The sequence below is a fragment of the Hemicordylus capensis genome, chromosome 3, assembly GCF_027244095.1.
Source record: "Hemicordylus capensis ecotype Gifberg chromosome 3, rHemCap1.1.pri, whole genome shotgun sequence".
Lineage (NCBI taxonomy): Eukaryota > Metazoa > Chordata > Lepidosauria > Squamata > Cordylidae > Hemicordylus > Hemicordylus capensis.
Window position 1 is genome coordinate 165274402 of NC_069659.1, and position 26876 is coordinate 165301277.

Consider the following 26876-nt stretch of genomic DNA (forward strand, 5'->3'; position numbering starts at 1 on the left):
GCCTAATGCTTAATAACTTCCTAGTACTAGAGCTGGAACTGAGTATTCCCATTCAAGTAGCCCAGATTCAAGAACAGAATTGATTCTACCAGATTTAATCAAGAGGCAGATTTCCTGTGCTCCTCAACTACTGTATATTCCAAAGGAATCTGGTTTTTTTGCTCTCCCAGAATGACATAGAAGTCACTGTGCAATGGTAGAAGTTGGGAAGAAGAAGGGACAGGAGGAACCCGAAAGAAAAAAATTGTCAACTCTCTTTCCAGCGTTATTGGCATGAAGGATATCAAGCAGGAAGAGAGAGTAGATTGATCGTTTTCACAATGTAGATACATTTATTTCATCACAAGTAACATACAGTACTGTGACCATCACAGATCATTTATCAGCACTTCATGACACTTTTTCATTCTATGACAAAAAGAAAAAAGGAAAAAAGTGAGGCATCTTTGGGACTTCTGGTTCCAGACCACTTGATTTGCTAGCAAAGCTATTGCGGGGCTGTACGTGAACCTGGTACCTGAAGCTCTGTAAAAGGAACCTGGAATTTGCAGCCTGTCTTCTGCCAATTTGAGCAAAAGATGATACAGTATATGTACAAATTTACTTAGTGCGTACACACAGAAGATGTGTGTATACTTCTATTATAGAGGCCACAGACATATAAAGTTTCATCTACATCCTACGTTGCTTTAACAACAAAACATGCTTGATAGGACAAACCCTTTTGCCTGGACAAAAGTGTGGTTCGGTTCAATTAAACAGTCCAATTATCTGTCATAATTCTGGACCCAAAATATTTTTCTGTTGGTTTCTGTTTTAGTCCAATTTGATTTGCCACGTATAGCTGCATGTTTTTAGCAAGCTGTTGGACCCAGAGATCAGTAGCCACTACCATTTCCAATTCAGGTTTTAAATCTGTATTTAACCACCACTTCTGAGGCACTCTCATAGCTCAACCATAAGCGGCTTAATATGGTAAGAAGCCAATATTTAGACTTTTCTATTCCTCTTATGGCCCACAGAATGAGAGGCAATTTCAAATCCAGTCCTACCCATTATGACTCACAAGTTTCTTCTCAGAGTTGGGTTGCTTTAATATTCTCCTTTGAATATTACTGGATAACCACCCTGAGCTGTTTTTGGAAGGGCAGTATATAAATCAAATAAATAAACATTAAAGCAACCTGACTGCAAGAAGAAACTTGTATTTCATTCAAGTGTGGGTAAACTGTGGGAATAACTCTTGAACTGTCTCTTCATAGTTCTTTTCAACTTTCCCTTACAGTACTTGTTGACTATTCATCTCCTGCTGGTATTTAGCATTAGATAGAGTTTGCCACCCTCTTCGGACTCAAGAGGCAATTCCCAAGCAACCCAACTCTGAGAGGACCCGGTCCCAGCATGACGGGGGCCACTACCAGCCTCACACCATCCACGAGCTGTGCCTCGATCAGGACCTGGGCCCCATATGGGAGCGGTGCCAGGGAGAGCGTCTTCTGTACACCACATTTCCTGCACCCCACCATGGAACAGAGATTCAGCGCTGGGCTCTTCCCTGCTCACTTGCCTTTACTGAGAGAATCCCGGTTAGTTTCTTTTCCTCCACTGACTAATATGCTTAAATTCAGCGCTCCACCTCAGCTGGCGCCTAGCAGCTGACAGACCTGGTGCAGACCAGGGGATTGAGACAGTTCTTCTATTCCAAAGATGGCATTGGCTAAATTGCCTAGCAGCTAGCCAAAATGTTTGGCAAGTTAAATCATTAAAGAGCACATTATGGTACACATTAGACATGTGCAAAAATTACGCTCCATATAGCCAAACCTGAATAATTCACTTAGAACCTCAGGTACTGAACACCTCTGCATGAAATCAAACCCACTCCAACTCCCGACCAGCTCCAAGGGCCCTATGAAAATCATGGAGCTGGCTGCATTGCAGTGCCAACTTGGAAAGCACATGAGGAGCACTGGGAGGCAAAATCATTTCCCAATACTTTTTCCACTGAGCTTGACACCCTCCAGTGGTCCTCATGCACCTTCCAAGATGGCACTGAACCCCAGTAGGGATCCATGTCCTTTAAGGGGTCCTCAGAATTGGTAGGGAGTTGGCAAGGGATCTAGGTCCCACATAGTTGCAGGATGTTAGGAATGTTCATATCCATGCAGTATTTTACTCCGCTTCAGCTTCTCAGAGCCAAATATTTGTACAGGCCTAGTACAGAAGAAGACTCCCAATTCCTTGAAGCCGTGCTGCCTCTAGGACCAGTGACTCAGAGAACTGGCAGCAGAGCAGCATGAGAGGGGCTAACAGAAGCAGACATGATTTCATCATAACTAGGTCTAATGGCTCGATCCCAAAACAAATGCTTTGCAAGCAGCAAGTTCCAGGTTCAATTCCTGACATCTCCAGGCAGAGCTGGGAAAGGTCCCTGTCTGAACTCTGGAAAACTGCTGCCGGTCACTGCAGCCAATATTGAGCTAGGTGGACTCTGTATAACTCAGTATAGTCCAGTTTGACTCAATATAAAGCAACTTCAAATGTTCACAAGAGCCTTCCTGATCTTTTAGACACCAAGAATACAAAACTGGATAACAAATGATGAGTGAACATTAGACATTTAATCAAGTTCTTTATTTAGAAATTTTATTTCTACTAAATGGTCAACTGAAGTCAGCGTTTTTTTGTTTTTTATTTCAATTATGTTAAGTGTTGCAATTAAGATCAATCAATCAATCTTTATTACAGTCACAGACCAGCATAAGCTATTTAAATTAACCTGACTGAAAACGAAAATGTATCTATACTTCTTTCTTAAAACCTGAATTCATGAGAAACACATTGATTAAAGCTTAGTTTTCTATGTAAAATAAAAACATGGGAGGGGAAATCAACCAGAGGTCAAACCAGCATTATATATGACCTAGTGTAGTATACCTGAAACATTGCATACAGTTCTGGTATACAGTATCTTAAGGAGGACATTGTAGAACTGGAAAAGGTGCAGAAGAGGGCAACCAAGATGATCAGGTGTCTAGAGCACTTTTCTTATGAGGCAAGGCTACAACACCTGAGGCTTTTTAATTTGGAAGGGGGGTGATTATGGGGAGAAATGATAAAGGTGCACTGCTCCCTCTAACAGGGATTCCCAGATGTTGTTGACTACAACTTCCATCATCCCCAACTACAGTGGCCTTTGGCTGGGTATTCTGGGATTTGTAGTCTACAACATCTGGGAATTCCTGTTAGAGGGAACACTGTAGAAGTGTATAAAATTATGCATAAAGGAGAGAGAGTAGTCAGAGAGAAATATTTCTCCCTCTCTCAACACTAGAATCGGGGTCATCTCATGAAACTGAAGGTCAGGAAATTTAGGACAACAAAATGAAGTACTTTTTCCACACAGTGCATAATGTTTTTCTTATTTTAATTGTTTTATTATGTTTCTTAATTTTAATGTAAACCGCCCTGAGCCACTTTAGAAAGGGCGGTATATAAATTGAATAAATAAAATAATTGATCTATGGAATTCTCTGCCACGGGATGTGGAGATGGTCACTACCTTGGATGGCTTAAAAAGGGCTTAGATAAATTTATGGGAGAATAGTTCTATCAGTGGCTACTAGTCTGGGGGCTATAGGCCACCTCTAGTTTCAAAGACAAAATGCCTCTAAATACCAGTTGCAGGGGAGCAACAAGAGTGAGGGGATGCTCTCAGTTCTTGCCAGAGGTGTCTAGTAGGCCACCATGTGAAACAGGATGCTGAACTAGACAGGCCTTGGGCCTGATCTTGCAGGGCTGCTTCAGGGGATGGAGCCGCTCTAGGAAGAGCAGAAGGTTTCCAGTTCCCTCCCTGGCTTCTCCAAGATAGGGCTGAGAGAGATTCCTGCCTGCAACCTTGGAGAAGCCGCTGCCAGTCTGTGTAGACAATACTGAGCTAGATGGACCTATGGTCTGACTCAGTATAAGGCAGCTTCCTATGTTCCTCTGTTCTTATTAGGGATGTGCATGAAACGCTATTTGGATGCCAAATCACAGCACATCCTTTTAACCCGGAGGAATTACACCTCCCCTTTAACATGGAGGAGAACAGGTTCATACCTGCTCCTCCGCCACTTGCCGCCACTTCCTTAACTGCAGTGCCCCACTCACGCTGCCACCAGCTATCATAGCATGCCGGCAGCACTCTCCCTGTTTGTTTCGGCACACACATACGCAGCAGCCATGCTGACCATGCAAATGGTCACCGCACATGCGTGGAGGGCATGTGCATGTCGGCGATACGCAGGAGCAGTGCGCCACCCACACACGAGGATAGCTGGGGTGGGGGTACCGTGATGGTGGCGAGCAGTGGTGGAGCAGGTATGAACGTGTTCCCCTCCATGTTAAATGGGACGTGTAATCCCTCCATGTTAAAGGGCTGTACTGCAATTTGGCATCCAAATCGCGTTTCGTGCACATCCCTAGTTCTTATGTGCTTATTTAAACAGAGCTTGGATTATCAACCCCTTACACACGATTAAAGGACAAGCCAATCATGTGTTTGCACATCCATGAATGACACAGGTGTGGGCACATTCACAATGAGACTTATGGCATGTGAGTCTGGGGCTCGAGACTTATTGCGTGTAAAGGGGACAGTGGGCTAACATTCATCTGAACAGGCCCAATGATAATTTGTAGTCTGGTGTATAAAAAACACCTTGCACCGTTAAAGTTATACTGTAGAGTAACAAAGGATTACTTTGGCTTTTTGAATTCCTCAATCATTTCTTACAAATGTACTAAACAGTAGAACTATGTGTCACTTCAGCAAACATATATATTGCAGCCCTAATTTGCTGAGGTAACACACATGCAGGGTGGGGTGATACTTAGCCCTACTCCTCCCAAGTCAATATTATTTCTAGTGTCAGAGCCCAGAGGGGATGGGAAAACTGGATTAAAAGTGGCTCCAGTGGGTGGTAGTGAAGATTGGCTTTTGCAGAGGAGAACTGGTGCACAGAACAAAAGTTAAGGCACCCACTTCTACTTGCCAATTCTGCCCTACAGATGCTGAGTCCCATATTTGCATTATAAAGCAAATAGGTGCTAGGAGCCACTGCTTGCCTGATAACATGTCATTCTGTTCTTTACTGCTGCTTATATACCAAGAGAGGACACACACCTAGAGCTTAGAGCCATACTTGAAGTGAACACGTAAGTGGCTTTTTTATTGTATTGTGCAGTTTGCAACTATGAACACAAGGAAGAAAAAGATGTATCAACAAATTACAAGCTGCAAAAATGCACAAGGGTGGCCCTTAAGCCTTTCAATTGCCTTTTCAAACTAAATAATGTGACAGTAGTATTTGGCACTGTTCTTTTGATATGACCTGAGCTAAACGTATAATGCCCTATACAGCTACAAGGCAAGTGCTGGAAACAAAACACACCTACATTATCAAATTGCAAAGGCAAAACTGAAAAGCTTGGAAAGGGAGACCGCTGCACTATAAAAAAGCCACTTACCCGTCCTTCCTCATTTTGCCACTAACACTCTAGTGTGAAGCAGTGATATGTGTAGGAGCATCACCAGTTTAGTATGTTGCACACAGAGGGTTATTTTCACAATGAGGTCAGAAGGGTTCGACTTCAGTAGACCTGAAATGACAAATTATTTTTATATGTATTCTGTATTTAAAACAAAACAATTCACCTTTATGCACGAAGCTTTCAGTTTTCTGATTTACACATATATCCTTTCCTAAGATACACACCTTACCAGATCACAAAAGCTAAGCAACAAACTGAGAGGTAGATTATTCCTTTCGTTGTGCTGTCACCTGTTTTTATTGCTATATATACATACAAGATTTCCTTAGCTAAGACTGGACAACAACTCAGGTGCTTAGATCCAGAATTTCTCTAGCATGAAAATTTAAGACATTGATGTTTTCCACACCGAGATTCTGAAGCAACACTACAGGGCTGTATTCCCACAGCTTTTAAAATCAGATCTTTCATACATAGAAAATATGCATTAATATTTACAGCCAAAATAAACTCCACTTGTGGCGGGGGGAGGGGTGTGGGTTGGTTTTCCAATTATTAATGCTTTAAGCACTAAGAAAAAATATAAAACAAAAGCTGTGTTATCCATGGCTAGGGTCAGCATGCTGGTTCATTGAATGGTGAAATATTATCAACTGACTACTCAACTGACTGCCTAACTGACCATGGTCAAGTATTCCACAAAGTCAAGAATGCCACTGTGTATGTGCCAGCATACCACTTAAACATTTTATTACAGTGTAATTTATTACCAAGCGCAGGAAAGAGGACTAGCCCTGCAATAGACAGGGACAAACCAAGCAGCATAACTAAGCTTCTAATGGCCACATCCTAAAACTGCAGGCATTGCCAAACAGGAATAACATTAATCATCAAAACAAAGGACAGCTCATGACTCCATCTTGCTGGTTCCTGCCGCAGCCTACAAGAACCCCTCCATGGGATCTGGCTGTCTGCTCCGTAAAGTTGCTGTGAGGGATTGGACCCGAGACTGGAAACCCTTTTAACAAGTTTCCTTGTTTCACAATAGTAGTTGATGAACTTGCTTTTCTAACCAGAACAAGCATAAAACCTATTGATGAATAAAGTAATTTTTGGTGCTGAACCAACAGAGCTAATGCTTCAAAAATACTTGACTAATATTTGACTGGTCTTCTGCCCAAAGCTCTTTTGACCAGTCAAATGCCACCCTAGCCATGGCTTTTAGAATGTTATTCTGTTTTCCAGAGCATAAATAAAAAGACACTATTATACAGGTCATTAAACTACTCTAACAGAGAGGAGAGCAGGTCCATATCTCCTACTCCACTGCTTGCCACCACCTCCATAATCACGGTGCTCCCCCAGCTAGTTAGTTTTCATAGCCACTGAAACTGACAGTCAGGTGCCATCTTTGAAAAGGCCCATCCCCCATACATGGGAATGCCTCTAAGATGGTACCTGCTGCAAGACACATGCATTATCTCAAAACAAACAATGTTTTTTTTAATCCATCTGCATATGTATGCAGACAGAATTGATTAATTGGTTGAAATCTCCATACAATTAATCAACTAAAATGTCTTAAAACACAGAAATAACCTTATATAAATATTGGAAGTGTCATTAATAAGCAGGGGGAGAGAGAGAGATCAATTTGTGACCAGCTCAACTGCTTCTCAACTGATGACCGAAAACAACATTATTTCCATGATTTGGTTCCCAACTTCTGTGAGCAACATTCTACTCAAAGAGTGAGGGTTTCCAATCTCCCTCATCTGTGACTCCGCCCTCCAACACTCCTGTGAGCCTGGGGGGACCCTCTAGAATGGCATGGGATGTGGTGCAGTGGAGTTGTGGTTTGCAGCAGGAAGGAGAAAATTGGTAAAACCTGGAAATTCCCTCCCCTTGAAAGGTTTCTTCCATTCGCATAACTATACCTTTGGATCCAAGCCAATATCATCTGTTTAAATTATTTATTTTATTTATTATTACTTATCTATTCGATTTCTATACCACCCTTCCAAAAATGGCTCAGGCTGGTTTACACAGAGAAACAACAAATAAATAAGATGGATCCCTGTCCCCAGAGGGCTCACAATCTAAAAAGAAACCTAAGATAGACACCAGCAACAGTCACAGGAGGTACTGTGCTGGGGATGGATAGGGCCAGTTACCCTCCCCCTGCTAAATAAAGAGAATCACCATGTTAAAAGGTGCCTCTTTGTCAAGTTAGCAGGGGTTATCACACAATTATCACATAATTAAATTATCACACAAAACCTTTTTGACACTCTCATACTCATTTTGGTTATGAATTCGGTTCTCTGAAACAGAAATGCCAGAAGATAAACATTTAGATGGTGGAGGGGGCATGCAAAGATTATAATGCTGAACAGTCTCCATGTAGAAAGCTTTCCCCTATAAGAATCAATTGACACAAATAAAACGTTTTAAAGGAAAAAAAGACATCCAGGAAGTTACGTACTTTTCAAACAAATGCCTGCTAACTTCTGCATCCACTGCACTCAATGGATCATCCAAGAGGTAGATGTCTGCATCTTGATACACTGCTCTAAAAATATGTAAGGAAATATCAACTAAGATGCTGCCCAAACAAATGTGAATTCATGAAGGATGCCCCATCTCTTTTATCTAAGTCCCTCTTCTACACAGAGGAATAAGTTCTTCTTCTAACACAAATGAGCAGGATTTTTTTTTTAAAGCCTCTTTTAACAAACCAATCTAAATTAGGGTTGCCAACTGTCCTGCACTGTGCGGGATGTACCTATTTTCTGTGGGGAAATGCTCATCCCATTCAGGATGCAATTTCTCCCACTTTTTGACCTTAAAAAATATATATTAACGTTTAAAGCCGTCGCTTGAGAACAATACAGCAGCTAGAGCTCTCCCACCTCTCCCACACTCTGAGAATGGCTGCTCTTTGGGGCAGGGCTCGCTGTGGCGGGCATGCTGGCGACATGCGCACTGCAGCTAAACGATAGGCACTCAATCACTCATGGCCACTGACTGATTGCAGGAGGGAGGGACAGAGTCAGAGAGAAGGCAGCGAAAGAGTCCCGTCCTCAGCCTCGCCTTCCTCCCAGGCTTCTGCACACGCGTCTGCCTCATTTGGGAGGAAGGCGGGGCCGAGGAAGGGACTCTTTTGCTGCCTTCTCTCTGACTCCGTCCTGCACTCAGTCAGTGGTCATGAGTGACTGAGTGCCTTTCGTTTAGCTGCAGTGCGCTTTTTGCCAGCACGCCTGCCCCAGAGAGTCCTGCCTCAGCGAGCAGCCATTCCCATAGTGTGGGGGAGGCAGGAGAGCTCTCGCCGCCGTCCTGCTCTGCCACTGATCAGCAGCAGCTCTAAACATCTGTTTTTTAAAAGACAAGCCCCGCCTTTAGGTGGCCATGCCCCCACCCCCCTCGGAGTCCCCGTCCCGATGTCAGCCAATGCAATGCTGGCAACCCTAATCTAAATCCACCTTTTCAATCCGCTCCTCTGAAAAAAAGAATGACCCTCCTTACTATGAACCCAGATATCAGCCTGAACCCAAACATCACACAGCACAATACTCCAATGCAGATATGATACTGGCTCTCTGTAAACCACAGCTTGCAAATCTAGAGCCAGCAAATCTACAGCCAGCTACTCATCCACCTTTCATTTCAACCTGTAGCTTGAAATTCTGGTTTATGGGGACAGCACTGGCACACATGCAACCACTAAGCCACAGTTTATGCTAACAAGGGGAAGGAGGGGGGGGTAATGCTACTGAGATGAAGAGAGCAGAAAGAATACGCATCCTCAAGACTGGCTCGGAATTTGCAAACCATAATTTACAAAGAACCATCAGCACCGGGCTAATTAGATACTGCAGGTGTTCACCAGCTGCATTCATATCTGCTACCTAAACCCTCCTTAGAGTACTCAAACTCAGACTCAGAGTACGTACATATTTTGTTTAGTTCTACTAGAATAAATGTTAATCACTTCCTATAGAGTAAAATTGCAACCCTAGGCACATTTACGAAAAAGCAAATCCCATCAAACACAGTGGGACTTACGTCTGAAGAAACATACACAAGACTGAATTGTAAAAGCTCTTCCTATCACTTGCCACCAAGGTATGCATTAAATTGGCCATTCACAAACATCTGCAGCATTTATCAAATTGTGGGGGAAGGTGAGGAGAGCCCTTATGAAAATCCATTTGCCACATCTGACTCCCATCAGTTTTATCCAAATCATGGTTCCCCTGCAGTCATCTAAAATATTAGATAATGGAGTTGTCACACAGGAAAAGGGGTCAGGCACATTCTGGTCTCTCCTGTCATCTGAACACTGACAGACTAAACAAAATTATAAAATATAAACCCTTAGAAAGTATAAGGCCCACTTTTTACCTGGCAAGATTAACTCTGGCTTTCTGGCCTCCACTTAGTGTAGCTCCCCGATCTCCGATCATTGTCAGGTCTCCATCTTCCAGAAGCAACATATCCTATTAAAAACAGAATTTATTTTTTAATCCAATGCACTTTAATAATTTTACTTAATGATTTGGTTTATCACTTGACAACTCCAAGAGAAGCAAAATCACTGATGAATCAAGCTATTTTTCTCATAGAGGGGGTAGCTACTGAACTGAGAAAAGAAAGGGGGAAATGAAGGAATGAGTCCAAAAATCTACAAGGACACTGCCGCATCACAAGACACTTGTGTAATGTGTGCATGCACAAACTCACAGGGAGTTTTTAGCACAATCCAGCACAGGCATGTTTAAAGCCTCAGGATGGCATCTAGATCTCCAGTGCAGCAACATGCTGCTGACAAGTGGAAGGAGAGTTGCATTCATACAAGGGCTCTTTGTGCAAATGGAAGGGGTCCTTGCATGCACACATCTCCTCTTCTACTTGCAAAAGCAGCTTGCACCAGTGGCATGCCACTCCACCAAGATCTAGATGCCACCCATTGAAATCAATGGGCTCCAGCAACTCTATCACTTTCAATTTTTTGAAAATGACTATGACTTTCTATTTTTATTTTTAAGGAGCAACTTTCTAGCACTTATGGCTGTGAAAAATCTGGCTGGCTTCAGAAGGATACTGTGTGACGTGGCATTGTTCTTAAGCCAATCAGACTGAGAGCAATATTTCATGCCCCACTCTAGGGCAGGGCTGCACAACTTTGGCCTTCCAGCTGTTGGACTACAACTCCCATCATCCCCAGCAACAACGACCAATGGTCAGGGTTGATGGGATTTGCAGTTTGACAGCAACAGAAAGGAATGAGGCGGTAGCAGTAGTTGTGCAGCCCTGCTTTGGAGGCTGGGGGGGTGGGGAGTGGGGTGCTTGTTCAGGGATGGTGAGAGTTGTACTCCAACATCTGGAGAGCTGAAGTGTAGAGGCCTGCTTTATGGGAAATCATAGAAAAATCATCCAAAGGCATAAGGCAGGTAGCACTACATTAATTAATTTATTATTATTAACACACACTCTCAAGCAAGCAACAAAACTATAAGATCTATTTAGATATATTTATTATTATTATTATTTATTTACACAGTCAGACAGGTGTTATTGACTGGTTTGTTTTATCCAGACATCGAGTCCTTCCCAAGGACCCGGGATGCCAGAATTTTATTGTCAATATTGTTGCTGTTGTTATAGATATCGTCGCAGAATATAGGCTGTTCCCAGTAAAGTTGCTTTTTGTAATTAGCTGGTGGTGGTTTCTGTGGCCCCCTATGGTGTTGAGGTGCTCTTCAAGGTCTTTTGGAACTGCACCCAGGGCACCAATTACCACTGGGATTATTTTGGTCTTTTTCTGCCACAGCCTTTCAATTTCAATTTGTAGATCTTTGTATTGGTGATTTTTTCTATTTCTTTTTCTTCTATTCTGCTATCCCCTGGTATTGCTATGTCAATTATTTTCACTTGTTTTTCTTTCTTCTCGACTACAGTTATATCTGGTGTATTGTGTGGCAGATGTTTGTCTGTTTGTAGTCGGAAGTCCCATAATATTTTTACATCTTCATTTTCGACCACTTTTTCAATTTTATGGTCCCACCAATTTTTGGCTACAGCTTGTATTTTTTGCAGATGTTCCAGTGTATCATCCCTGCTACCTTGTCATGCCTTTGTTTGTAGTCAGTCTGTGTGATCTTTTTACAACACCTATTATTATTATTATTATTATTATTATTATTATTATTATTATTATATTCATTCATTCATTCAATTTCCCAAAATGGCTCAGGGTGGTTTACACAGAGAAATAATAAATAAATAAGATGGATCCCTGTCCCCAAAGAGCTCACAATCTGAAAATAAACATGAGAGACACCAGCAACAGTCACTGGAGGTACTGTGCTGGGGGTGGATAGGGCCAGTTACTCTCCCCCTGCTAAATAAAAGAGAATCACCATGTTAAAAGGTGCCTCTTTGCCAAGTTAGCAGAGGAGGGTTTTAGAACCTAGAGTACATGTTAAAGGTTATGGGAACAAGCAGGCAGCCTCAATTACTTTCTTCAGTTTCATTAATCAATCTTTGTGTTATGATTTTAGGAAGTGGTACCTGCTTCAAGCTTCTGAAAGTATACACAAGAAGTACACATCCACCCGTCATCACCATCACATAGAGATGGTATAGGGTAGGGATTCTCAATATTGGGTCCCCAGATGTTATTGGATTTGAATTCCCATAATCCCCAGTTCTAGTGGTTTTTGGCTTGGGATTATGGAAGTTGAAGTCCAATAACATCTGGGAACCCAACGTTGAGAATCCCTGGTATAGGGGACATCTCTTCTCTAAAGCATCCCAACAAAATATCTTTTAGGACTGGAGTGTTTGGCCATTACCCCATTCATTTTCAAGTTACTGTCACTAAATCAATCGGACATATGTTAAATTAAACATGGTTAACACAAATGGTGTTTTTCCTAGCATTTCTAAATAAGATTAGTCTACCCTACCAAATAAATTATTTACCAGAAATACTTTATTAATTTTCACTTGAACATCTTGAAGTAGAGAAGTTAAAAAAAGAATTTGGCAAAATACATAGCTCAACTTTATTGAGAAGCAAGGGGATTACCTTTTTAAGAGCACAAGCTCTTAGAACCTTTTCATATTTTTCTTTTTTATATTCTTTCCCAAACAGTATGTTATTTCTTACAGTGCCAGAAAACACCCATGGTTGCTGAGAAACATAGGCAATTCTTCCTCGAACATCAATGAAACCTTTGCTTGCAGACAGTTCACCAAGGATAGCACTTAAGAGAGAGGACTGTAAGAGTAGTTGTGGGGAAGAGAGTATATTAAAATTTAGATTTTCACAAACTCTTCTAGTTCTTACAGATACAGTCATCCACATGTTATGTTGAACGCAAGGTGCAGAAATAAACTTCCTATATGTACCATGCACTTGAAGGGCCTGTATCTAGGTTCGCTTTTAAAATGAAGGCAGGTACAGTCATTCACACAAATACATGTACGAGTGTACAGAAATATGTACACTAGTACAGCATAAAGTTTGAATTAGACTAACTCAGAACTCTGAGTGCTTTTAGGCCAATAAAAAGGTCTAAAAAGAGAAGTTGCTGCCCTACCTTCCACATACAACAACAAAAAATATGTATATACCACTTTTCAACAAAAGTTTCCAAAGCGGTTTACATAGAGAAATAATAAATAAATAAGATGGACCTCTGCCGCCAAAGGGCTCACAATCTAAAAAGAAATGTAAGATAGGCACCACAACAGTCACTGGAGGTACTGTGCTGGGGGTGGATAGGGCCAATTGCTCTCCCCCTGCTAAATAAAGAGAATCACCACATTAAAAAGGTGCCTCTTTGCGCAGTTAGCAGGGGCAAACCTCAGGGGCATACCTCAGAAATAGTAGACAGCATACTTAGTGCCTAATAGACAGTCTGTAGTTCTTAACATAGCAAAAAGCTGAAGTTATGACTTACTTTTCCTGCTCCCACAGGGCCAATCACAATGAGTAATTCCCCTGGTCTGACAGTAAATGAAATATTATTGAGCGCTGGCAATCCCAGAGTCTACAAATTTGCAAACGAACACCATATGTTAATTCCAAACCGTTATTAGAATAAGGAAGCTATAATCCTAATTTCACATACTCAGAAGTCACTTCCTTTGAAATTAATGGCATTTGTTTCCAATTAGCAAACACTGATTAAGGAACAGTGCAACCGGCTCAAAACAGGCAATTTGTGCAAAAGTACACATTCTGAACCAAATTTCAGTTCAAACCACTACTTTCTAGCATGTATAGTAGGACCTCATTATACATGGTTCTGTGTATCCATGGAGTGTCTAATAGACACCTGTTTAAAGTATCTGCTGATAAGGAAGGGCTAAAACCCACGTATCCGCAGTTCCTAGAGGACTGGAAAGTGACCACAGAGGTCACTTCTGGCAGGCATTTGGTCTAAGAGCACCTCTCACTGCAAAATAAATCTGAGCTAATATGAAAGCTGTCTGTAGTACATTCATCCCTCACCAACCACGAGGGTTGCATTCCAAGAAAACAGTGAAGGGGACCCTCAAAAATGCCACTGTCCCCTGAAAAACGCAAAGCATGCCCCCCCCTTGGGAAAAAATTGCACCAAACTAGATACTCCGGTTGTGGGTGGCGAGACCTACCACAATTTCATGGTCGCGGATACTCAAAACCATGATTGGGAAACCCATGGTTGGTGAGGGGTGACTGTATTTGATCTGTGTGATGGCTTTGGATACACTGACTTCATAGGTGGCTACAGGATTACGGACACCACTGATATAATCAGCTATTATTACAAGGAATAGAACTAATTTCAAGCCAAACCACAAAATGAAATCAAGGAACCACAATGAAAGAACCCTGATGCACAAAATAACCAAGACTCCACCCGCCTCTCCAAATGCTCCATTAAATGCAATCCCAGACATTTCTCTGGTCCCCCACACCATTAACTACTTCCTTTTCATTGCCCTAGCTGCTTAGCATTTTACTAAACAAGACTTAAAGGGCTAATAATGTCTCTACTGAAATAGGCCCCAGACACAACTCTGTCTTTTAAAAGCTGCAATACCATTCATTACAGTCATAAGTGGTTTTAAACACTATTCATTGATTCCCACAAGGTGGCAGCAACAGCACGTTTTATCACTTGCTAATTCACAGGGCACTCAAACATGTCAGGTCAAACAGCTGGCCTCTCTTCTCCCCCTCCCTGCTTCCAATTTGACATGGCACTGATTTCACAGGAACCTTTGCAATTTCAGCCACCTGAGAATCTGATCCAAATATAAATCATGTACTTCAGAACACAGTTGCTGAACAGAAGAGTACAGAATATGAGAACCACCCTAATGAATTGGGAGAGCCAGCGTGGTGTAGTGGTTAGAGTGCTGGACTAGGACCGGGGAGACCCGAGTTCAAATCCCCCTTCAGCCATGATACTAGCTGGGTGACTCTGGGCCAGTCACTTCTCTCTCAGCCTAACCTACTTCACAGGGTTGTTGTGAAAGAGAAACTCAAGTATGTAGTACACCGCTCTGGGCTACTTGGAGGAAGAGCGGGATATAAGAGCCCCTGGTGGCGCAGCGGTAAAACTGCCGCCCTGTAACCAGGTTACAAGTTCGATCCTGACCAGGGGCTCAAGGTTGACTCAGCCTTCCATCCTTCCGAGGTCGATAAAATGAGTACCCAGAATGTTGGGGGGCAATATGCTAAATCATTGTAAACTGCTTAGAGAGCTTCCAGCTATAGAGCGGTATATAAATGTAAGTGCTATTGCTAGTGCTATTGCTAAATGTAGTAATAATAATAATATCTAGCCCAACATCGAATTTCCCACAGAAGCCAACAGATACTTCTGGAAAGACCACAAGTAGCAGAGAGGAGAGGAGAGCTGGTCTTGTGGTAGCAAGCATGACTTGTCCCCATAGCTAAGCAGGGTCTGCCCTGGTTGCATCTGAATGGGAGACTTGATGTGTGAGCACTGCAAGATATTCCCCTCAGGGGATGAAGCTGCTCTGGGAAGAGCAGAAGGTTTCAAGTTCCCTCCCTGGCTTCTCCAAGATAGGGCTGAGAGAGATTCCTGCCTGCAACCTTGGAGAAGCCGCTGCCAGTCTGTGAATACCATACTGAGCTAGATAGACCAATGGTCTGACTCAGTATATGGCAGTTTCCTATGTTTCCTAAGGCAGCATACCTCTCTCCTGCAATTGCTCCCTTGCAAAAGAAGCATTCTGCCTCTGAAGCTCCTCCACTGATTTGTCTAACCCTTTTAAAGCCATCCAGACTGGTGGCCATCACCACATAAATAGCGATTATGGCAGTGAATTCCAAAAATTATGTGTGAAAAAATGCTTCCTTTCATCCACCTAAATCTTCTTCCAATTGGATTATCCCTAGTTCTAGAGCTGTGAGAGACAAGAGAAAAACTTTTTTCTAGTCACCTTCTCTGCACCACAATTTATAAGCCTCAGTCATGTCCCCACTTAATCACCTTTTTTCTAAATTAAAGTGTCCCATAAACTGTAGTCTTTCCTTGTAAGGAAGATGCTCCAGCCACCTTATTATTTTGGTAGCCACCTTCTGCAGTTTTCCAGACTACAATGTCCTTTTTGATATGTGGCAACCACAACTGTACACAGTATTCCAGATGTGGCCAAACCACAGATTTGTATGACAACATTATAATACTAGCCATTTTATTTTTGATCACTTTCCTAATGATCCCTACTATGGAATTAACCTTTTTAACAGCTGCCACACACTAGTCAATGTTTTCATTGAGCTATTCACCATGACCTCAAGATCTCTCTCCTAATGCATCCACAACAGCTAGGACCCCATCAAGCATCACATGTGGGGTTTTTTTCCCCAGTTTGTTTTTGTTTTACTTTGAACTGCATTTGCCATTTTGTTGCCCATTCTTCCAGTTTAGAAAGATCCTTTTGAAACTCTTTACAGTCTATTTTGGTTTTCACCATCCTGAATAGCTTGATATCTGCAAACTTGGTCACCCCACAACTTACCCAAACTCTAGATCATTCACAAATAAGTTAAAGAGTACTGGTCGCAATACAGATCTTTAGGGGACCCCATTTCTTACTCCCCTCCATTGTGAAAGTTGTCCATTTATTCCTATTTACCATGCCTCTGAAGGTTCAGGAGCACTTGAAACACTGATAACAGTAGTAGCCAGCTCCTACCAGTCACCATTCCCAACCCCCAATCCCAGAACATTCCAGAAAGTAACCCTATGATGTGACATAGACTTATTTTCTGATAGATTACCGGGGTGGTGGGTGATGGTGGAGAATGACAACCAGCAGGAGAATCTACCAGTAATGTTATCAACACATTAAGCATGACTGAAGAGGCACAGTGGAGGGCAGGGGGGAAGGTTAAGCTGGAAATGCCACTCACCCTGACATAAATTCCAGGTTGTAACCAGGTGAGTACTTAAAAACAAAATGACTTCTGAGCAATTACAGAAGTCATTCCACTATTTCACATTTCCATTATTTTTGGTGTGTCCACAGCCAAATGGCAAGTACCACCAAATTATAACATGCCATTCAATCAATCATATCTGTTCATTCTCAAAGCAGTTTACATAGAAAAATAAATACATAATTAATTAAGATGGTCCTCTGTTCCCAAAGGGTTCACTATCTAAAAAGAAACACAAGGCAGATACCTTCAACAGCCACTGGAGGAATGTTGTGCTGGGGTTGGATAGGGCCAGTTGTTCTCTCCCTTCAAGAGAATTACCACTTTAAAAGATGTCTCTTGCTCAGTTAGCATATTCCATAAATATTGCCACTGGTGTTACCACCCCCATATTATGTAGGGAAAAGCTGAAGTTGAGAGAACAGTGGCTTCTTTGCGAGTCCATGACGGAGGTAGCATACGAAACTGGGACTTACCTACTCCCCAACCCTCACACACACACGTTACATGAGTGCCCCAAAGCAACCTACCCCACTATATTAGACAAATCTATGCTTAACACTGCTAAAATCGATTCACTTTTTAAAACCATTATCCAACAGTGAAGAAAGCATACTACTGGGCTGAATCAAATAACTTACTATATAATGGTCTCCCCCGTCCCCAAGAAAGAAAGAAAAAGATTTTACCTTATCCCAGTAACAAGTTATATCTTGCACATGAAGGAGGACATTTTCATTGTCATTTTTGAGCGGTGGACTGAACTCAGAAATCTCATCAAGTATCAAAAAGTGCTGCAGCAAGAGGGGGGGAAAGCATGAGTATCCCTGAAGCACAAAACTAAAATGCAAGATGGAAAACAATCCAAAATGTACCCATCAACTGATCACAAAGTGACTGAATAGAAGATCCATTACATGTCCACTGATGACCTCCAGAAACTTTACAGGGAGTCTAAATGGCACTAGTTCAGTCAAAGAACTAGGAGGACCCACCACTTTGGCACTGAACCAATCCCACCTCCCTACTTCTATCCTACCCCTTTAACAAGAAAAGTAAAGCCATGAGAGAAGAGATGCCATCCATGTAGTTAAAATCCACAAACCCCACCCCCAGTTTACTCTCCCCCCCACCATCGAACTCTAATTTGTTTTAATCAGAATTCACATATTTAATTCTAAACATCAGCAAAGAGCCCAGAAGAACTATTCTCTTTCAAACCACATGGCATGAAAAAGTAGGAATGCACAAGAACTGCTCCAACAGCAGCCCAACAAAGAAACTCTAAGGACAAATGTAATAGTGTGTAAAAGCAGAAAAGAAGACAGTGGTCTGCTATTATTGCTAATATTTCAATCACATGACATTCTTGCCAGAGTTCTCTCTTTTACTTTCATTTTTCAAACATTTATCTCAGGACCTCATTGGCTAGACAGCCATATCCAATACAATTCATGACTTATTCAAGCCACTCTTTAAGTGAAAAACAGACTATCTTAAGGAAACAGGAAACTGAGGGTGCAATGAAAAATAGAAAGCATCAACCCTGAAACACGACCACAAATATGAGGCACCAAGGCCAGTCACAGGAAGAAATTTATGATCAAGTTAGCATGATTCTCAAACACTCCTCCACAGAAAACAAGCAATGCATTTAACACTAGGGGTTTGAGAGTCAAAGGAATCGCACAAAGCAAAATGAAAACACCAGCATTATTAAGTATGAAGCAAAGCAATTTTCAAAAGGAATTCTTTCCTGTAGTGTCTTATTTTAGCAATGGGGCAATGTATATGGATATCTCCCAGTGCAACTTAAGAAGCTGATCCTCTCCATTTCTCAGCATGTCCCAGCTCATCTAGGAGTGGGAGAAGAAGTGGGGAGTCCCTTCCCAGAGATAAGAGATCAGTTTCTCACCTTGTGCTTCACTGCACAGGCCAGAAGACTGCCAGTAAGGCTTGGCAAGCAACAACCACTTCAGATGGACAAAAAGATAATTTCACACATTGCAGAATTTTGGGTTATGTCCACTATCTTCTGGAGAAAGCTCAATGCCATTGGGGGCAGAATTTAAGGATGGCCAGAAATGCAGGACAGACGTGGGAAAGCATTTCTTTAAACATACAGCTTTATAGAATTTGCCGCCACAAGATGTGGTAATGGCCACTGCCTTCGATGGCTTTAAAAGGGGATTAGACCACTTCATGGAGAACAAGTCTATTAGTGGCTACTTATCTTGATAGCTAAATGCTATCTCCAAGGTTAGAGGCAGCATGTCTCTGAAAACCAGTTGCCTGGGAGTAGTCTAGCAAGACGGGTTTGCCTTCATCTCCTGCTTGTGGGCTTCCCAGAGGTATCTGGTAGGCCACTGTGGAAAATGGGATGCTGAACTAGACAGGCTTTTGGCCTGATCCAGGAGGGCTCTTCTAATGTTGTTAATGGCTAGCTACTGAGCCAGCGAAAATGTGTGTGCTCCTACACACAGCTCTAAGATCTTTGCTCCTTTAATCTAACCTTGATGCTCTGAATCTGTAAATGTGACCAACTATGTTGGCGATCACCTCTTATGGTACTTCAAGCATTTGGTATATTAAAAAAAACACAGAAGGCTCACAAACAAGAAGTAAATCTGTCCAAAAATCTGGGCATGCATGCTCTCTCTCATAGGCCATTAAGTACTAATTAAGGTGCATATGGGCAAGCAGACAAGCTTTCAAACATTTTTGTGGACTAGTAACTTTTGTAGAGTTATGCTGTGGTTAAATATAGCAACGGAGCATCAAAATCTTATCTCATTTTCAACAATACCTTGATTCGTCGAATGCTGACCATTGCTTCAGAGGCTTTCTCAATCGCTGCTGGAAAGAAGAGGGTGACTGTCAGCCTCACCGCACTATAGAGCGACACTGCAACAAACACTCGAGTTGCAGAGATAAGATTGCCAAGCAATACGTAGGTCATGAACGTCATAAACACTGTTATTTTACTGGCAATAAAGAAAGATGCCAAATTGAATCCACGAAGGTAAGAGCTCTTAAGAACCTTGGAAATTTCCATCCTGAAATGTAGGCAAAATATAATAATTCAATGTAAAACAAATGTATCTAAGGCATACAGGTTTCTAGAAATATGCATATCTGAGCACTATAAAATAAGTCTAAAGAGCAGTATCTTCAAAGAGTCTTTTCATCCTAATGATGAAAGCAATGAGAGGAAGGAGAGGTTTTACCAGAAGAAGGATTTTACTTTTAGTGGTTAGAATTCTTATCTATTTCCAAAAGAGCTGGAAATGTTGTTATCCTTATGGACACATAACTGGAGCATCTGTGGCCAAGAGGGAGGTACCAGCAGACTTGGGTAACTTACAGATAAATTGGTTTCACAAAAATCTGCAAGAACAAATCCCAAGGGGGCAAAACCCCACCCCAAACTGCTGCAATATAACTCAATGCAGCAGAACGTTGGCAGATTCAGAGGGCAGTTAAACAACCAGGTGGGCAGAGCTAACAGAACAGTGGCACGGAGGCGCAGGGAGGACAACTTGAACAGAGTGGGAAATTTCTCAGCATGAAGAATACATCCTCAAGACAGTCAGAACCCCTCTTACTTCTCAAACAGAGAGGTGCCTAAACCTTTCACCAGTCTCAGGAACAGGCTCAGCTTACACATGTATACCAGGAATATAATGCAGCATTTTGTTGTGAATCCATATTTGTAATTATAAACATGGTTCAGAAAAAAGACCAAATGAATAAGCATACTGAAAATATCTGATAAAGTAGTTCGTGGGATCAAAAACTCTGTTGACTTTCAGCTGCCACAACCCTTTTATTGCAAAAGACTAGATATGGTTATTCTTCTGGAGCATGTTTTTAAGGTTTCCGGATGGGGTAGGTGGTTATTTTTAAGGTTTTTAAGGTTTGTGGGATGGCCATAGGTGCTTTCCATAAGCTTTGGCTGATACGCTAGCTGCGTCCATTTCTTGAGATGAATGACCTCAAAGCAGTGGTTCATCTGCTGGTAACCTCCAGACTTGACTTCTGCAATGCACTCTACATGGGGCTGCCTTTGTACACAGTCCAGAAACTGCAGTTGGTACAGAATGCAGCAGCCATGGTGGTCTCTAGGTCATCTCAGATAGACCGCATTACTCCTGTGTTGAAAGACCTACACTGGCTGCTGATACGTTTCCAGGTAAAATATAAGTGGTTATAACTATGAAGTGCTGGTTACAACTATGAAACTATGAACGGCTTAAGCCCCGAGTACTGAATAGAACATCTTCATTATGAGCGTCATCGCCCACTGAGATCATCTGGAAGAGGGTCATCTCCAGTTGCCACTGGCTTGTCTCTGGTGGTCATACAGGGACAGGCCTTCTCTGTTGCTGCCCCGAGACTGTGGAATGTGCTCTCTACTGAAATACAAGTCTCCCCATCTCTGAGAACTTTTTAAAACCACTTGAAGACTTACCTCTTCACCCAAGCTTTTTAATCTGACTCCAGTTTTAAATTGTTCTAAGGTTTTTATTTCCTGTGTTTTAACTCATTTTATGTTCCTGTGTTTTAACTCATTTTATGCCAAGACACGAAAGTTTTAGGCGGTGTACAAGTTTGGGAAATACATATTTTGTATTTTTTATATTTTAAAGAAAGCAATTACTTCATTTCCTTCATGTGAAAATTGTAATTTTTATATGATTATTTGACCACCGTGATGTCAACACTGTATAAACAAGAAGAAAACTGGCAGTGCAGAATTAATAACAGAAGAGCCATTTCACACCTTCAAGAAAAATATTCTCAAATTCTTTTTCTAAGATGAGGAAAGACACACATTATAATCCTATTCAAAAATGCATATGTTAAATAAAAAACTAAAAGGTGATACAGTAATCTTATGCAAAACTTTCAGTAGGGCACAGATCACCTTCTTATGCCATTCACAAGATCCGCAAATGATTTTTCCCAGGCATACATCTTTATTATTCTCATTCCAGTTATGACCTCATTCATGGTTCTGATCCTTGCATCAGTGAAGGCTGCTGTCTTGCTCCTGTAATTTTAACCAGAAACTACAAAGTTAGTATCTGAAAAATGTGTAGCTCAAAAAAAAAAAAGTGTTTAAGCTCTAGAATATGCATTTGCCCATACAGTGCTAACTGCTCCTCAGATATTTAGATATATCCTTTAATTCAGAAAGAAAAGGGATATATAACTGTTAATGAACACAGCTGCTTAGTAAAGACATCTAGCCCTCGCCCCCACAACACACACACTCACTATCTACACAAAAATTACCTAGGCTTGGTGTCACATTTAGCTTCAACATTGCTAAAAACTACAATACTTTTGAAAAGCAGAAGTCCCATGACATTTCATGGGCAGAAGGTGAAGCTGAGCTATTGCAACAGCTCCATCTCCTTGCCCCCATCAAGCTTTCTTATCTCTTGAAATATCACCACATCTCTTTCTCTTTCAGAACAGGCATCATGAATTGGCTGAGATCTATACCCCAGCCGGTCCTCTCTGCTGTTTCTCCTCCTTGCCATTGCTACCCTCATATGCCCACACTCAATCTGACTGGGGTGGGGTGGGGGTGAGAAAATAAGCACCAAAGATGAGAAGCCATTGCCAGCTCACTTGCTTGCTGGCCCTTCTTACTAGGAATTGGTGGTACCTGGGTCCAGCTGCTGGTCATCCTCCCTCCAGGTCACCCTCTACTTGGCAACTGAGTGGGCAGTGGTAACAGCAAGAAGCAGGAGGAGCAGCAGTAGCAAGTTGGACGCAAGCTCACTGAAAAAATGTTACCAAATTCTTCCCTCAGAACTGAGGAAGAGAGCCAGGGGACTACTGGAGAAGAAAGAGCTGCATTCGCTTCAGATTGGGGGGGGCCACACACTGAATGAATCTTTCCCAAAATCTGCAGCCAACACCCTGGCCAAGATCACATGATCCAACAGACCACATTTTGTTGGATCAGAAACGCAGTTACAATGAGCTCAGAGCCCACACACTCCCTTCTTCCCGCTCCTTCAGCACAGAGCTGTGATGGAGGAATGCTAGTTAAAGACAGATTTGGGTGGGTAACACATTTATTATTTATTATTTTCATTATTTTACACAGTCAGACAGGTGTTATTGACTGGTTTGTTTTATCCAGACATCAAGTCCTTCCCAAGGACCTGGGATGCCAGAATTTTATTGTCAATGTTGTTGTTGTTGTTGCTGTTGCTGTTAGATTAGACAGTGCAGTGTAAAGGACAGAGAGCTGGACTATGAAAATCAAAGTACAAGTTGTCTCGCAGATCCTCAAGAATGACCTTGGGGAAAATTACAAACTTGCAGCCTAACCAACCTCAGAGTTGTTGGGACAATAAAATTGGGGCTGACCCATGTATACTGCCCAGATCTCTTCAGAAAAAGTGATCAGGTTTTAAAAATGTAAAATAACTAAGTATAGCTGGAAGCTGTTTTGAGATTTTCAGAAGAATGGAAGTGTGTGTTCTAATTTTTTAAAATGAATAAATATGTTATACAATTGCTGCTGTCCTAAGCCACATCCTACAAAGATCTTCATTCAGAAATGAGGGCTATCCCACAATTGCACAATCCACTGCAACTGCATGTACAGTACTTTATTCAGTTGAACCTTCAAGGCATCATTTCTAAAAATATTCCCCACTCTTGCAACACTGCTGAAACATTTACAGCAAAGGTTCTCCTGGCTAGCTGAATACTCTCAAATATCCACTAGTGATTTTATCAGTCCTGGTAGGATTGATAATCCTGGTCTAAACCTGGAGGACTTCAAGGGGAAAGAGCAGCTGGTTTGAGACCTACCACTCTGGGCTCCTTGGAGGAAGAGCAGTGATATAAATGTAAATTAAATTAATAAATTAATTGAAATCTGTGCTTTGAAATGTGACTTGATAAGGGCATTTGCATTATGCCATAAAACTATCTCCAATATGTGAATTTTTATAAACTTTCTGGGGTGAGAAGAAAGTCGATATAGTTTCACAATCCACATGCACTCAAGAACTAATTGGAAGTAGATGACTTAGAGTATTTGAAAAATTGACAGCACATGGATGTTTTCTATTTTTCTAGGATCTATGCCAATAAGCAATTTCTTTCGAAGCCTTGCCCAAATATGGAGATCAGATCTTCCTAGCAGTACAATTTTACTCAAAACATGCATACCAGTAGAAAGAGTGTATAGGAACAAGTATAAGCATGCATATGTATTCAGTACTTGGTTTGGGCCCCTTTTGCAGCAATTACTGCCTCAATGCGGCGTGGCATGGATGCTATCAGCCTGTGGCACTGATGAGGTGTTATGGAAGACCAGGATGCTTCATTAGCGGCCTTCAGCAATTCTGCATTGTTTGGTCTCATGTCTCTCATCCTTCTCTTGGCAATGCCCCATAGATTCTCTATGGGGTCAGTTCAGGCGAGTTTGCTGGCCAATCAAGCACAGTACACTGTATACTTTTCAGAGGTCCGATATTGTTCTATTCTTCAATCCTTGTCTTCTTGGTTCCATGTAATATTCTAATTTTCTGAGATTGTGGATTTGGGGTTTTCATGAGCTGTATGCCATGATCATCACAATTATAACAAATTAAGGCTTGACTTATCTCGCTTTGCATGTGATGCGTCTGTCTCATATATCAGTTTCACCTTTTAATTTGCATTACTGAAATTAATGGACTTTTGCACGATATTCTAATTTTCCAAGTTTCACCTGTACAGCTAAAATATGCAGCTTTATTGTTGTAGATGTCTTGTATCTTGCCTTTAATTTTCCGTAAACCTGACTACGTTAAACATCAAAACTCGCTTACCTCAGAGATGAGAACAACCTCCCAATGCAGGTTTGCAGAGGAAGCAGAATAATAAGAACTGCCATTCCTGCAAGGCATGATGGGCCAATCTCAAGCCAAAGAAGTGCAGTTACTGCTATCGCTTGAAGTGGTCCAGCCCATAAGAAATGCAAGAAAATAGTGACCTATACAAACAGAAGAATCACACATGAAACACGCACATTTGTGTCAACTGAAATATGATAGCCACAGGTCCAGTTCACAAATACAGCAGTGCCAATAAGTCCTGTACCCCACACCACCCCCATTCTTGGGCTCAGACATTTCTGCATGGAGACAGTATTGGGGGAACGGAAAATGACACTCCTTGATGCAGTCCTATGCAGCCTTGTACACATGTGCTTCCTGTTCAGACAGGACTATCTGGAGGGAGCTTTAGGACTATCTGCAGCCTGCAAATGGAGGACATTTTGGCAGCAAGTTCATGTGTGTGAACTCTATCAAAAGAGAATACTACACAAATACTTTGGAACTGAACAGGAGAGGAGAAGCTTTTTCACCACTTTTTCACCATAACAAGCCCCTTTGGACCGGCTTACTGCCTTCACATGACAAAGGTTGCCCATCCACGCACACAAGAGGTGGAAAGGGCAAGTGCAAGAATTCATTCTGCCTCACTCCCACACCAAATGAGCACAGGCGGGGAAGTGGCTTCATTTTAAAATCCCCAGTAGTCATTCGTAACCCTGGAGACATTTTCCTAGAGAAGGGATGGGCAAACCTGGCCCTCCACCTATTGCTGAACTATGACTCCTGTTATTCCCAGCTGGAAGGCAGAGTTTACCCACACACGCCTACTATGTTTAGCCCCCACCCCCCGCTGTTTTTGGACTACAATTCCCATAATTTCCATCCACAGTGGCCAATAGCCAAGGATTATGGGAGTTGTAGGCCAAGATCTGCAGGAGGGCCAAAGTTGAGCAGCCCTGCTCTAGAGCCTTGGAGAACACAGTTCTTGGAAAATGAGCTGTTTTTGGAGCATGACAGAAACTCCACCTGACGTAGAAAGTAAATGTCTGCTGCAGGGTGTGCTATCAGAAAGAAGCTGCATGAGTAAGCCAGACACTGTGATGGCTCCTTGCTGTAACCTTAAAAGGCTTGGAAAACTGCATCTTCTACATCTCTTAACAAAGGCAGCTTCATGATTATATGGGCCCACAGTGGATTCACAGGGAAAGCACACAGAGGTATTCTGGACAAATTTCTGAAAGTTAAATGAATTTCAAATTTCTGGACAAATTTCTGAAAGTTAGATGAAGTCTATGAAGCATGGGAAGTATAACAAAAAATGCAGAGTGCTTTTCCTTTAAACTTTAGGTAAGCAGGGTTGTTTAAATTAAGTTAACTATTCATGTGTGCATGACTTATTGTCATGCTCTTTTAATTCAGCGTCACTACTTCTGCCCATTCCGCTTATTGCCAACTATTAATCAGTTACTGTTGTCACAAGTTTGAATGAATCAGACTCTCAAGTATTTTAGAGCATTCAAATACCTGCAAAAAGTAACATAAATCATACAAGCAAATTCTGCCAGAAAACTACCTCAGTAAATTATTCCTTTTACCACAATCCTAAGCCACATGTGCTTGGAATTTACACTGCACTGAAAATTATCTACATCTAAGGCAGTGCTCTTATGTCTGCAGCCTTAGATATGCATCTATATCCGGTTTTTCACATATGCTGAGGAGGTTGCATTCAAAGGTTCCCCTTGCTCCCAAGCAAGGAAGCCTTTGGATGGAATCCAGAACAACCCAACAACCTGAATTCATCCTATCTTAATGATTACCCAAAAACCCAAGTCTATCATCCATATCAACTTGGATAAATTATTTACAAAGGCTGCCAATAAGACTTACCTGATCAAATTTATTCACATCATTTGATAAAAGATTTACAATTTGACCTGTTGTCGTTTGTGTCATGGCTTTATTACTCAGACGAAGTGCCTAAAAAAGCAGAGGGTGGGCGAGAGTGCCGT

General features: G+C 41.8%; 1 protein-coding gene across 2 annotated transcripts in view; it reads right to left on the reverse strand.

Annotated features, from left to right (window-relative positions):
• Positions 1-26876, reverse strand: part of ABCC4 (ATP binding cassette subfamily C member 4) — a 227092-nt gene that overhangs the window by 165717 nt on the left and 34499 nt on the right. The window contains exons 5-13 of one of the 2 annotated variants that reach the window (XM_053311912.1): positions 26755-26844; positions 24856-25019; positions 21936-22061; positions 19815-20064; positions 17698-17802; positions 13506-13595; positions 12629-12820; positions 9940-10034; positions 8021-8107 (exon numbers count right to left, since the gene is read on the reverse strand). In XM_053311912.1, the coding sequence (XP_053167887.1) occupies positions 8021-8107; positions 9940-10034; positions 12629-12820; positions 13506-13595; positions 17698-17802; positions 19815-20064; positions 21936-22061; positions 24856-25019; positions 26755-26844 (1199 nt within the window). The remainder of the gene's footprint in view (positions 1-8020; positions 8108-9939; positions 10035-12628; positions 12821-13505; positions 13596-17697; positions 17803-19814; positions 20065-21935; positions 22062-24855; positions 25020-26754; positions 26845-26876) is intronic. The other variant, XM_053311913.1, reaches the window with a different exon arrangement.